The 14209-nt window shown below is 38.4% G+C and overlaps 2 protein-coding genes across 4 annotated transcripts in view; one reads left to right on the top strand and one right to left on the bottom strand.

The window, feature by feature from the left end:
• The window catches only part of LOC121910650 (ras-related protein Rab-39B-like), a 40913-nt gene extending 26935 nt beyond the window's left edge, over positions 1–13978 (top strand). The window contains exons 1-5 of one of the 3 annotated variants that reach the window (XM_042431931.1): positions 9209–9858; positions 10227–10345; positions 11172–11398; positions 11532–11802; positions 12204–13978. In XM_042431931.1, coding sequence (XP_042287865.1) covers positions 11184–11398; positions 11532–11802; positions 12204–12359 — 642 coding nt within the window. In that variant the 5' untranslated portion in view covers positions 9209–9858; positions 10227–10345; positions 11172–11183 and the 3' untranslated portion in view covers positions 12360–13978. Of the gene's footprint in view, positions 1–9208; positions 9859–10226; positions 10346–11171; positions 11399–11531; positions 11803–12203 lie in introns of those variants that run through there. The other 2 variants (XM_042431930.1, XM_042431929.1) reach the window with 2 other exon arrangements.
• rab38c (RAB38c, member of RAS oncogene family) lies at positions 2321–8850 on the bottom strand. Its single transcript, XM_042431932.1, has 4 exons — positions 8002–8850; positions 7151–7281; positions 5290–5427; positions 2321–3674 (listed from the first exon to the last, which is right to left on the bottom strand). Exons 1-4 carry the CDS (start codon positions 8192–8194, stop codon positions 3513–3515), a joined length of 624 nt encoding a protein of 207 aa, XP_042287866.1. The 5' UTR covers positions 8195–8850; the 3' UTR covers positions 2321–3512.
• Positions 13979–14209: the final 231 nt, after the last annotated feature.

The following is a 14209-nucleotide window of genomic DNA, read 5'->3' as shown; positions in this document are numbered from 1 at the left end:
GGTGTTTCATTTGTGTGATGTCTGCGCCCATTCTGTTTGACTGAAAACTGAATCTGCAGTGACACCGATGTAGTGTGTTTTATGGTATTTTTATGCAGCAGTATGTCTAATCCTGTGTTATTTTTATAATATCACAATATTCCTACATGGAGGAGGATTTCAGTGTGTGTCTATGAGCCCCCCACAGATTACAGTTGTGGTTGTTTATGTGGTACCATAACATACCAGCAAACATAGTGTCCCCATTTGGGGACATTTCTTGTAACTTTAAAACAATTTTCCAGAAATGTTCCAGTTTGATTCATTTGTTCCAGCAACATTCCCAGTATGTGTGTAAATGACATTTCACGTTGAAGTAAATACCAGCAGGGAGGATTCAGTGATGGCTCCAACTTTATTTTAAAGACAAACATCTGAGGAGGGTTCTTAAATCTTCCTCGCAATATGCAATGTTCTGGTAGCGTGAACATAATTTTCTATAGGAACCATATCTTTTACTAGAGGGGATATAATGCCTGGGGGAAACTGTACAGAGATGTTATTTGGAGACCATGTGGAAACTTGTTTGCTGGGATTCCTGTTTTGGAGGCAAGTGTGCAATATCCCTCAGACGAAGTAAGTTATTTTTTCAAGTAAATATCTTACAGAAGGAGATGTTGCTGTCTTTGTGAACCAAACCAACGTCAAGGCTGATTTCCACATTTTTAGGGTGAAACGTGTCAATTTGGGCTGAGAGGACGTAACATTTCTTTTGACTCCTGCAAAGATCCCGAATGAACAATGCTGAAAACATACTGTGCAGTATACGGCACCACAAAATAGATTTTTATTGCATGTAGTCTGGTGCACACACAGAGAATGCAGTTACAAATGTGTTGCATTACAAGGCCAGGCTATTACACATCAAAGGGAGTGAAGTAAAATGTAAAGCACATACCTAATTTGAAAACATGGAATTTCAAATAACACTTGAGGCTGAATCAACAAAGGCGGCTGGCCTGTCGGTGGCGTGCAGAAAAGAACAGCACATACCGTGTTTTTCACTGGTAAGAAATTGATTTTAGGGCCAAAGAAAAATGTCTCATACCAAGAAGAGAGCCAACAGTTTGACAGTGAGTCAGCTCTGCTGTCAATGTTATTCATATCCAGAGTAAATCTAAAGCTTTTGAGGATGTTCACATTTGTTTTCGGAATAGAAATGTCAAGAATCATGGAGTGAAATTATTCCATGACCAGGAAGAGATGCTTGAAAAGACAGTGAGTAGTACTGGAAGAACCACAGATGTTGTAAAGTGGTCTAAACTTAACCACTGCTATTCCTAATTAAAGAATTCTCGGTCCACTAATAGCCATTAGGTTTTATCAACTAATTGAATAGTCAATTTAATGGACAAATCTGCTAAACTGCCTCTCCTAGATTATCACCACATTTGTGTTTATTTCTGGCTGCAAAGGATTCCTGTGTGTTTTTCTCAGCAGCATGCAAGAACAGATTTTTCCAGTTCATCAGTTCATGATCCAGTGTGAAAGAAATGTCTTAACATACTTGCAGGGCAGTTGTGAAAACACGGGATGTATCCTTCAGATCCATCATGTGTATTAATACATAAAGGGATTCCTCTGACAGCATATTCTGTATAGATGATAAATAATGAATTTACTTTGGGCTGTGATCTTAAGCTGATGGATAGTACGACCTTTGTAATGACAGATAGGAAGTTCAAATATGAACTTTCTGACACAACTGTCCACTTAGTTTCACTCTTAACTTTCAACCATCATCAAGTCAGTCAGTATTTTTGCTAATTTCTTGCTCAGTTTAAACCCTGTGGATGAATTTAAGACCCGTAAAGGAGGACAGGAACTCACTCACTCACATTTTGGGAAATATGCCTGTTTGCTCTCTTATAGAGAGTTAGATGAGAAGATGGATATCACTCTCATGTCTGTACACTAAATGTGAAGTTACAGCCAGGAGACAGTTAGCTTTAGATTTGCATCAAGACTGGAAGCAGTGGGAAACAGCTAGTCTGGCTCTGTCCAAAGGTAACAAAAAAGGTCACTAATTAGGGCGTTATACCTTGAGAAATAGTCCCACCTATAACCCCTTATAAAACTGCAAATTGTTGTTTTTACACTTTAGTTTTTGTATTGGTTAAACAAACAAGATATAACGTGCTAATTAGTGAGTTTTATAGGTGCTTGTAGGTGGATTCTGTTAATGTTGGGCAGTCAGGCTAACTTTTTCCCTCTGTTTCCAGTCTTTATGCTAAGCTAAGCTAACTGACTGCTGGTTGTAGCCTTATATTAAAGGGACAGATATGAAAGTGGTATCAACCTTCTCATCTAACTCGCCACCAAAAAGCAAATTAACTTTTACTTTAAGATGTCAGACTACTGTTTCTAAGGTCAAGAATGAACTTTCACGCTCGGTCTATGTTAAACATATTAGATATATATGAGTGGAATCTGCAGTTTGAGCTGGTTAATGACAGAAACCTGAATTTGTACTTTGTTAAACAGAACCAAGTTCAGGGACTGGGTGGATAAAGACACTGTATTGTATGTAACCAGTTGCAGTTTACCAAGTTTTGATAAAACTTTTGTTAAAAAATATCTTTGGCAGCACAATTTGCAGTTTAAGCTGCGTTCTTAAACACTTATGTATGTATGGGCAGGTAAAACGTGCAAAGAAAGCAAGAGGGTTTCATATTTTTTTTGTCTATATTCACACTGCAGACAATAGTGGCAAAAGTTTGGAATGTCTTTTCCATATATGTTTTCTTAGTAGCATAGACATCCGTACATATTTTGGGAGCTGGCAGTTCAGCCAAATGTCAAAGGCACGTACCACAACTGAAGTATTTTCAAAACCAGCAAGCAAGAGCATTAGGTGGGTGTTGCAGGTACCAAAACTTTATATTAATAATAAATATGGGTTACATCCTAGCAAAACACAACATAACACAAAAGTTGTGCAATTTTCATGTGCAAACGTAATGACTTTTAATACTTTTTTAATACGTCTAAAAGAGAAAGTTTCAGTGGCAAAAGGGGATGAAATAAACATCCATTGTTGTAAAATCTAAATTGTGAACTAAAACTAAAAAACAAAGATTAAAAGTTGGCATAAACTCATTCAGTCTGCCAAAGATCACATTTAATGTTTCTTTTCCTAGAATTTCAAGCAATTTAAAAAATTTGAATTTAAAAACAAAACTTATTGTAAGACTTTTTAAAGCGTATGCCTAAAATGTTGTCAAAATCGACTCTTTTGTGTGAAAGATATTATGTTATGTTGATATTATTTCGTGTTGCCTTGCAGTGTGAACACAGCCCATAAATGTTGGTACATCGCTCACCTGTTTTACATTTTTCTTCACTTACGGCTGTACGCTAAGATTGGTTGAACACAAATGCAATTTTTCACAAACAGTCCCTGAGCCAAACTTATCTCTGAGGCTGTGGCCTCATAGCCGTTCACTTCCTGGTTGTCTGTGACTGGTCAGGAGTCACCATTTCACACATGACGAGCAGTTGAGATGTTCCTTGGCGGTGTTAGTGTATCCAGTCAGGACAAGGGAACCAGGGTCTCGCTCTATCACCGGGGTCTCCTCGTTGCTCAGGATGTGCTGTACCAAACACCGCGTTGCCTCCTCGATGTTTGTGTTTTCCTGAAGGAGGGAAAAAAGACAACAAAAGAAATCATGCACTTAAGGTACATATAGAGTATACCGGTATGTGCTGTTATACCAACACCTCAACATCTGGAAAGTAAATGTTGTTCACACATGCCTACAAATGGCCATCCGTTCTGTAGTCTTTGTTGCTAAGGTTATTCCACAGGTTGTTTACGTTGTCCACTCGCATATTTTAGATCAGATTTGGGCTTGAACATGTACAGATGTATTGAGAAGTTTATGTTTTGAGTAAAGAATGAGAAAAAGAAGTAAAATTACTAAATTACTAATTACTAACTAGTAAAAATACTACTGTTTGTTTACATGGCCTTACGAGCCGCTGGATGTCTGCTCAGGGGCGGTTTCTGAAAGCTGGCCAATCAGAACAGAGTGGGCTCATCAGAAGGGGGGCCTTAAAGAGACAGGAGCTGAAATGGCCTATGTCAGACAGAGGCTGAACTGAGGGGCTGCATTAAAGGCCAGTATAAGATAAATCACTAACTTTGAATTGTCAATCATGCAGAGATGTTCCAGTAGAGCCCCAGAATAACAATATAAATGCATGATACATCCCCCTTTAAAAGCCCAGGACACCCATACAGGTGTTTTCACTCATCCCGGATAAAACTGTCATGAACTGATAAGAATGGCGAAGATGCAATTTCTTCCACCCAAATATGTGCAACAAAACCAGGGTTTTTTGCAGAGGGTTAGAGAGATAAAAAAGCAAATAAAGCACAGTTGGTCTAATACTGCAAAATAAATGAAAACACCTGGGTTGGTGCCCTATAGGTGTACAGCACCTTTAATAGCGGATAATGAATGCTCCGATTTTTGGCTTCCTTTGGTATAATGTGACTCCATGACAGCGTATTGTACTAAGGTGACATTACAGGATTTCTGGGTACTGAGGTTAAAAAAATATTAAAACTGCTTTCTCTTGTAGCCATTAGAAGCCACATATATCCACAAATGTCTAATGCACTAATGCAGCCCTGATCATAGTTAGAGATATAAAATACAGCAAAAACTCAGTCTTGACCTGTCTGTTGGTGCGCACTACACTACTATCTCCGACTTGCACGCTGGTGTGTAACTCATTAGACAGTCTCTGAGGGTTTGAATGGGAGGAAAAAAGCACAAGAATAATTCACACCAGGCTGCAGAAATTCCTCTATTTGTCTCTTGAGACCACAGAAAATGCTGTTCAACTTGTAGTGTCTGCAGCGAAAAGCCCGACAGCAATTTTCAGAATCATTTCTTTTTACAATGAGCTTCTGTTGTAATAACATTGCTATTATTTTGTTTTAGCGTGTCAAATGTGTAGTTAACCTTCCTGTGCAAATTATGTATAGAGCAGATGGCTGTCAACTATTTGATTCAAGCCAAAATTAAGTATTTTAGTCTTTGCCTCAAGTGAAGTCCTTTTACAACACAATAGCATCAAAATAGGTCTCTTAACCTTTTATGTTCTTGGCCTAGAGTTGCACAGGACTCATTAGTAAAGCAAATGATCTGTGGAAAATGTTACTACTGTACCACCTTGATTTAACTTTAAAATGCTTGACTTATTCAAAAGTCAAATCTAAAAGTCACATGTGCTGTGTACCTTGGCTGAGGTCTCGAACCAGCCAACAAAGCCGTTCTCCCTGCAGAAAGAGTCAAGTTTGGGCTGCTGGGAAGCCAGCTGGTCTGACTTATTGGCCAAGAGTACAGCTGGAACTGGTCTCCCATGGTTCAGAGTCACCTTAGGAAAGAAGAAAGACAGGTTACATGATTGTTGTACCAACTGTAATATCACGTAACTCATTTTTTAGGCAATTTAAAGTATGTTAAGACATATAAATACTCTGCTTGGAATAATAATTTATTTCCCACAAAAAGGTTCAATTTATTCGTTAAAAATTCTTAAAAGTGCATCACAATTCTTCCCCCTCATTGAAAAATACAGAATCTATGAATGAACCACGATCGGCTTCCGAAACTGAGACGTGATGTCATAAAATCATGATCAATGTACACGCCTTAAACTCAGATTTTTGATGAGCACAGCAAAACTTTCCCTTTCAGCAGATGAATGTGAAAACAGCCTTCTAGTGTCAAACTCTGCACATACATCATTCTGCACAGTGAAGCTCAAATGTCCAACTGAAGAAACAAGAAGAAAATCAAAACACATTTTTACTGGAGGGGGACTTTAACTATACAAGAAGTTAATGTAAAAATACCATTGTCTAATCTAGTTTAGGGCTGCAGATAACGAATATTTTCATTATCTGTTGATTGTTTTCTTGTCTAATTAATTGTATGGTTGATAAAATTGTGAAAAATGTCGATCACTGTTTCCCAAAGTGTCGTCCTCAAATGTCTTCTTTTGTCCCAACAGTACACAACCAAGGATATTGAGTTTACTATCATAAAAGAGGCAGTAAACCAAAAAATATTCACATTTGAGACTTAAAACGATGAATCAATTATCAAAATAGTTGGCGATTAACTTTCTGATGATCAACTAATTGATTAATAGACTAATCATTGCAGCTCTATTCTAGTCTAGTAAGTAGCTAATCTAAACTCCAAGAGCAAAATATAAATTGTCTTCTAAACAGCATAAAAATGCAGTTTAAACTTCCCAACACACTTCCTGAAGAAGTACTGTATCTGTTTCCTTTTATGCCCTTTCATTATCATCACAGGCCAATGTGAGTTTAAAATATCAGGATGTTGTGGACATTAAAACAGCTACTTTGAACGTGTTGTGATCTTTGGAGCTGCCTGTTCTGTGAATATAATGAAACAGGAGATGACACCCAGGTGACTAAAACGGATGGTGAGGTGTGGATGATAGGTGACACAGTATAACCGCCTTTAATGCCAATTAGGACTGCAACTAACTATTTTCATTATCAATTACTCTACTGATTATTTTGTTTGTCTATGAAATGATAAAAAATAGTGAAAATTCCCAATTCCCAGTTTCTCAGAGGCCACAGTAATGTCTTCAGTTTGCTCGGTTTGCCTGACTAAGAGCCTAAAATGTTAAGATATTCAATGTAACATCATATATATGACAAGGAAACGTTAAATTTTAGGAGCTAAGATCATCAAATCTCTTTCTTTTTTTGCTTGAAACAATTAATCGATTATCAAAATAGTTTCAGATTAATTTTCTGTTGACTTATCATTGCAGCTCTAATGCTATTGCTTGTGAAAATACTTTTCTCTGCCTTGCTTTCCTTTTCAGCAGACGTTAATCTTATTTTAACCATGACAATAACATTACACCAGCCTTAACTGTAACCTTGACATGAATTGTTGCAGTGTGTGGTTGTGGCCGGCCGTGGGCAGGTACGGTATGAATTTTTACACCTTTGAAAGAGGCAGGATGAGAGTAGAGCAAAAAAGGCCTCAGATTGTGCTTCTCTAAAGATGAGTTGACTTTGTGGATCTCACACAGCCTTTCATCTGACCTTGGAGTCCAGGTCATCCTTCCACTTCAACACGGCGTCGAACGTGGAGGCTCTCGTCACGTCAAATACCACCAGTGCTCCCACCGCCTCCCGGTAGTAGACACGAGTCATGTTCCCATACCGCTCCTGCCCTGGGATGCACAGACAGTCATCAGACACACACACATATTTACGTAAAGACACCTTTCAAGTCCGTAAAATTAAATCAACTCACAGCACGGCATGTTAGTGAGAAATATAAGGGTGTGTGTGTGTGTGTGTGTGTGTGTATTTGTGTGTGTTTACACTACAGTAGCCGCCATCATGTGACTGTTATTATGAGCATGGGATCACTTGAGTCACAGCCAGGCACAAGATCTACATTCCTCGACCAGGCTTCAAATGACAGGGAGGGACCCAGACATCCACTGGACACACACACATTTTCACTGGGAGCTCACTTCACTTACTAGAAAAAATCTACATCTTATCAAGTCCTTTTTGAGTCACTGAGTCATTAAAGTTTGTAAAAAAGGTGTAATTTTTCTGCCTTATTCTGACCATTTCTTGAAAATTCTTGAAATAAGTTGACTGCATTGGAAACAGGTTAATATAATCTTACTGTACTGGCAGAAAACAAGACTTTTAAGAGCCAGATAAAGAGAAGAATTGATTGATAAGATTATGTTTTTCAGTTTTTTTTTATGGATTTCACATAATCCTACTCTCCTAAAGCTGCTGCTCTCTAATTCATTTACAGCTTATTTCACAAAGTAGCTTTAACAACTCACAGCTCACAACAAAAGGTTTTTGTTTCCAAATAACGCTAAAAAATCACCTGATGTACATAAAGCAGGATTTGTTTGACAGACCTGCTATGTCCCACAGCTGAAGCCGGACCACGGTGTCATTGTCCCACTGCAGCACCTTCAGGGCGAAGTCCACCCCGATGGTGGCTCTGTAGTGTTGGGAGAAGATCTGATGGACGTACCGCTTAATGATGGACGTTTTCCCGACTCCCAAGTCCCCGATGACCAGGACTTTGAACAAGAGCTCTTGCTGCATAGTTGCAGCTCTGTAGGAAAAAAATAACTCCTAAGTTGAACTGTAGAAAATTTAAGAGGGATGCTGGTGCGCAGGTTTCGCAGCAAAACTACAGTAAAGTCATTGAGAGTGGTTAACAGCTTTGGCTCTGGATGAAGACTGGAAAAAATAGCAGCATTTCCTTTCCTCCGATTCACAAACATAAAATTGTTGCAATATCATCGAGATTTGCGAAAGAAACGGTGAAGATCACTGAGGTCCACCCGTCTCATCACACATGACAGTCTGAGTCCGTTCACTTCACAGCGACTCTCAGCTGCTGTGAGCGACTCCAATACAACATTAACTACTGGTGATGCATTCAAGCGCCCCACGTAAACGTCGGCTTTACACTTAAGGCCAATGGTTCTCAAACTTTTTCACGTCAAGGACCATTAGATTGACACAAATAGATAGATATATTTATTTGACCAAATTTAAAACATACATGACAGACCGATCACAAAGACAGACTCCATATAAGATTTTAAAAAATTGTCAAGGATTAAAATACACAAAAAAGTCCTCGGGCTTATTTCCATTGTGATCCTCTATTGGAGAACAAGATGGCAGATTGAATAAGAAAGTGTTAAACAAGAATGACATTAGACTTGATAAAAACCTAAACAGACAGTAAAACATCAAGCATTTGTACATCTACAAATTATTTAACATCCATTTCTTGAGATCTTAAAACTTTTAATTTAAAACTCCTCTCGACTGGGTTTCACTTGAGTGAGATAGGCAGCTTGTTACACTGACATGAAGCTGTATATAAAAATGTATTTTTCCCAAACAATGTCTTAAATCTCATAGGAATAATATTTGTTAGAGCACAGCAGTTGTAGTTTTACAACTGCGGTGTTTTTCTTTTTTAAGGTACTGTATGTATTTTGGACTGTTTAAGTTATATTTTATATTTGTTTTTATTTCATCTCTTAACTATATATTTTGTTGTTTTGTTGTCAGTTGTATGTCTCCTTGTTTTGTAAAATATGTACTTATTTGCTTCCTGTTGCTGGATAACTTTTATAAATATCCAAATAAGGTATTGACAAAAAAAATGTAACACTGTTGGTGGCTAATATTTAAAAAGAAATCAGAATAACCAAATTTTTTGAGCTAAAGGGAAGGACTGTAAGCAAACTTGAGAGAGTCATCTATCGTCTTACGTGTTGAAATAAATAATGTGAAGGATCAAGTGAAGTTATGTTCACGTGCGCTCACTTCGTATAATTACTGTATTTTGTTCCTACAGTCTATGAACGCAGCAGCCTGGAGGATTGCTGCTGCGCCGCTGTGCGCGCAGTTACGGTAATGGTGCTGATGAGGGCGAGGAGACGTGTGATACTGCTGTTGTGTCCTGCTGCCATTTCATCAGCGGATCCTCGCGGTTATATTCACAGTCCTGCTCTAATTAAGCAGCAGCCCTCATCATCTGTCGGCCAACACACTCAACAGGCTGGTTTAATGTTTAAAAGCGGGCTAAATAGTGACGGTAGACAGGAGGCCTACGTAGATCATAGGATGCATGTTATCAGCGGGTAAAGCAACAACACAACCACTGCTGTCTGTGCAGTCTGCAGGATCATTTTTACATCGATATGGGGTTTTCTTTTTCCAGGTGCTGAGCTCTTAACTTCAAGGTGGGTCGTCATTTATTTAATTTTTATTAGATTATTGTCTTGAATGTTAATCATTGAAGTAAAAAATATTTAGGCTAAGTGGGGTGGGCCTCATCATTCAAACAATTTGCTCATTATTTATTGTAAAGTTTGTGGGATATTTCATTATGAATGTCACTGGAGGCCTTCTAGGAAGCTGTGGCTAATATCTAATAGACTATCAGCTAGCAGCTATCGCTTTATGGAGCTTATTTTTGGCTGTAGCTTCAAGGCCTCATTGTGTGTTATTGCTGTATAACAACCAGTCTACTATCCACATGGGGGCTGACTATACACCAATGTTTATTGAGTTGGAGAGGAGTGGCCTCACCCTCCCTCCTTCCCCTCAGATTAGATCACCCAACTGTAAATCACATGGATCTGCTGAGATGATTTGAGCCTATTATTCTCTCCTCATGATGGCAGCCCTGATCCAAGAGTTATCCATACGGTCGACTCAGGATTAAATGTATGTTTGCGTTTAATCTGACTATAAAATCATGAATCTTTTTAAAGTGTTTCTGGACAGGGTGTCATTTTGTTGTTGCTTTTATTGTTTATAAAAGCTTTAAAGTGTATTGAATCTAATCTGTTGTTTGTTTAATTTATTAATTAATTTTTTGTTGCAAAGACTGAATTTGAATCTGTGACAAAATTCTTCATGTTAAGATTTTACAAAGTTTAGACGTGTTTTTTTTTGCTGTTTCATGTGTGGAAAAAATCCATAAATATGTAAATTCATATTTGTTCCATGTTTACACCGTGCTTTAGAGCTGCAACCATTAACAATAAATGATAAATCCATTAATTAATTGACAAATATGCCCAAAATTTGGATTTAACCTCTCAAATATGATGATTTAATGCTTTTCTTTGTCATACATGATAGTAAACTGAATATTTTGTTAGTTTGGAAAAAATAAGGCATTTAAAAACATAATCTTTGACTCTGGGAAATTGGAACAGGCATTTTCACTATTGTGAATTATTATTGTGGCATTTTATTGATAAAATTATTTATCGACTAATTGATATTATTATTGATTTATTATTATTGAAAACTGCAGCTAAATGTCACATAGATTTCATATCAACAGAATTTGTGCCTGTTACTATGAAATATTCAGCCTCTCTTTAGTCTGAAAATGCACTGAAATGTATCAACAAACTTCTGCTTTTGAACAATTTTCATTTCAGTTATCCCCTCAAAAGAAAAGATGTTTAATATCTAGTTGAAGAAGTCTAATTTGTAGTAATATGGATAAGTGAGTTACTTGATTTTTTTTTCCCCACAGATTTGATGCGACATGGAGACGATATGGCTTTATCAGTTTCGTCTGATCGTCATCGGAGACTCCACGGTCGGCAAGTCGTGCCTGATCCGGAGGTTCACTGAGGGCCGCTTCGCCCAGGTGTCAGACCCGACCGTTGGGGTGGACTTCTTCTCTCGTCTGGTGGAGATCGAGCCAGGAAAAAGGATCAAACTTCAAATCTGGGACACTGCAGGACAGGAGAGATTCAGGTAAAAACAGAAGTCTTTTCTGGGCATTGTACTATTTAGCAAACGTTACTGAACCAGGAGTAAATAGTGATTTTCTTGGGGACTATTTTCTGCTGTGGATTAATACACATTTTGTATTTATCTATCTATCCAGGTCTATCACCAGAGCCTACTACCGCAACTCAGTAGGTGGGCTCCTACTCTTCGACATCACAAACCGCCGTTCCTTCATGAACGTCCACAACTGGCTGGAGGAGGCTCAGAGCCACGTCCAGCCGCACAGCATCGTCTTCCTGCTGGTTGGCCACAAGTATGACCTGGAGGCCCAGCGTCAGGTGACCCAACAGGAGGCAGAGAAGCTGGCGGGTGCCTACGGGATGCGCTATGTGGAGACATCTGCACGAGACGCCATCAACGTGGAGAAGGTGTGGATGTGATCTCTGTCAAAGTATTTTTTTCTACAGACGAACGTGATCAGCCGTGAACTAAAAATGTTACAGTAATTGAGACAAATATTGAGCTTCAAGGTTAATTCTTGACCTTGAAAACGGCACCTTGATCAACATGCTGTTTCTGAAGCTTTCAACCACAGATGAAGTTGCTCATTTGTCATGGAGATGGTTTAGTTGTTATCACATGTCTTAAGTCTGGAATTCATGCTTTTACCGTTGTTAAGTGACAATTACTGTATTGTCACTTAACAACGGTTTAAAAATACTAAACTTACTGTAATTTGTACTTTGATATATCCACATACACACACACACGACTGTGAATCATTTAAACTCAGTTTCTGCTGCCTCACAATCTGTCTCTTCCTCTGAAGGCGTTCGTGGATCTGACGAGGGACATCTTTGAGCTGGTTCGGAGTGGGGACATCAAGATCCAGGATGGCTGGGAAGGCGTCAAGAGCGGATTTGTTCCCAACACCGTCCATTCCTCTGAGGAGGTGACCAAGGGCAGCCGGCAATGCTACTGCTGATTTACGTGTGTGTGACAGGTGGTGATATTTCAGTGGACTCCATTTGGAGGAGATCTGACTGCGCTCAGTTTTTTGGGACTCATAATATTTCCCTGCTCAGTTACACACTTCTATGATATGTAAGACATTGTTTTATCTTTTCGGGTGCCTGTTTTTGGCTATTGCCTAAACATTTTGCTCCTAACAGGCGCAGAAGCACAAGAAGCCCTCCTCCCTCACTGTTCTGTGTGCATGTGTGTGTGATTGTAATAACCCAAAACACTCTTAGCAGCTTTTACACAACACTTCAGCTTTACCCCACTTTTCCTGATCTGTACAGTTATACTCCAGTAGCCGGTTACATCTCTAGTCAGTGTATTTATGTTTATGTGTCGACATGACTGAGCCATGCCTCCTCCTTTTAATGCATAATACTCAGAATATACTGCATCCTTGTACAGACTCAATCCAATGAGAGTGACAAGACAGAAAGAGTCTTCAGTGATTGTACATGTGCACTACAAATCCAAGTGGCTTACTGTCATATGTAAAGGCTTCTGAAAGAGCGGAGAGGGGAGGATGATGAAATTGAACTCAAATTGAACCAAAGTTTGAGACACTGCAATCCGCTGACGACTGCTGGAGAAAGAGTTTGCACTGTGAAAATGTTCAATGGAAGGACGAGATACTGTAGCTGCATACTGATAGCCATTATGGGTAGATCATAGCAAGAAGTACCCAGTTCATGTTTACTTCTTTCTTATGTTGGTTTACTGGTGACAACAGTTAAGATGTGACCTTACAGCCTTTCAGAAACTGAACTGATATATGTAAATATGAAGCCTGCTCTTAAAATATCACACAACACCTTCAGGTCATAATCTCTCCTCACACTTATGCCTAAACTCCATTTATACACGCAATCCATGTTTATAATCAGTGCACGCCTCCATTTAAATTCAAATTTTCCAAAGAAAGAAGTGATTGTTTTTTTTTTTATTTTTGATATAATGTAAATAGCCTCAGCACCTGGAATCTCATCAGAAAGAGTAGAGTGAATGAATCATGGAAAGTAAATAAATTATAAGAGATTTAAACTCCATAACAATTCAGCAGATTTCAATTCAGATTAGTGACATTAACACGGACTGATATACGTAACAGTTTAGAGAGAATGGTGGCTGAGTTCATTTGTTTTAACTGCGCGGTGGAAGTGTCTCTTTTGAGTGCCTTTTGAAGGAAAGAAGCCTAAGCACACGCGGTCAACTTCCTGTTTCTAGTGTGTTTATCCTGTGATTATTAACATCTATCTGCTGTAAAGAGGCGGGAAAACACATCGATCTCACATTACACGACTTGTAAATAATTTATTTGAAGCCAAACCCTGACAAAGTTGACTGTTCGATGTTGTGACTCTGGGATGATTATAGCACAAGTGTCATGAATAATAATAATAATAATAATAAATGCCTGGAAATATTAATAAAGATTTGCCTTGTGCAAATACTGGAGGTATATTGTCCCATTAAGCTGACATACAGTTGGGTAACAGGCTGTAATGAGTTATAAATAGTTATCAGATTGACACATTACTGTAAATGGCCACTAGAGGGCAGCCTAAGTGTGTGGAGAAGGGAGGTGAGCGGGGAAAACTATTTCACTGCATTGTTTTGTATTTTTAGGTTTTAAAATCAAGGCCTTTTCCTACTAAAACTATTAAAAACATTTTAAAAGTCTAATCAAAAAACTATGGAGCTCCTAATGTGATAGGTGATAATTTTTTATCTAGTGAGTACAAGTTATTATCTTGTTCCCACAAGATAATAACTTGTACCCACAAGATAGTAACTTGTTCCCTGAAGATGATAACT

The sequence above is a fragment of the Thunnus maccoyii genome, chromosome 13 (assembly GCF_910596095.1).
Source record: "Thunnus maccoyii chromosome 13, fThuMac1.1, whole genome shotgun sequence".
Classification (NCBI taxonomy): domain Eukaryota; kingdom Metazoa; phylum Chordata; class Actinopteri; order Scombriformes; family Scombridae; genus Thunnus; species Thunnus maccoyii.
The sequence above is the reverse complement of the archived record's forward strand: the minus strand, read 5'-3'. Positions and strand labels throughout refer to the sequence as shown.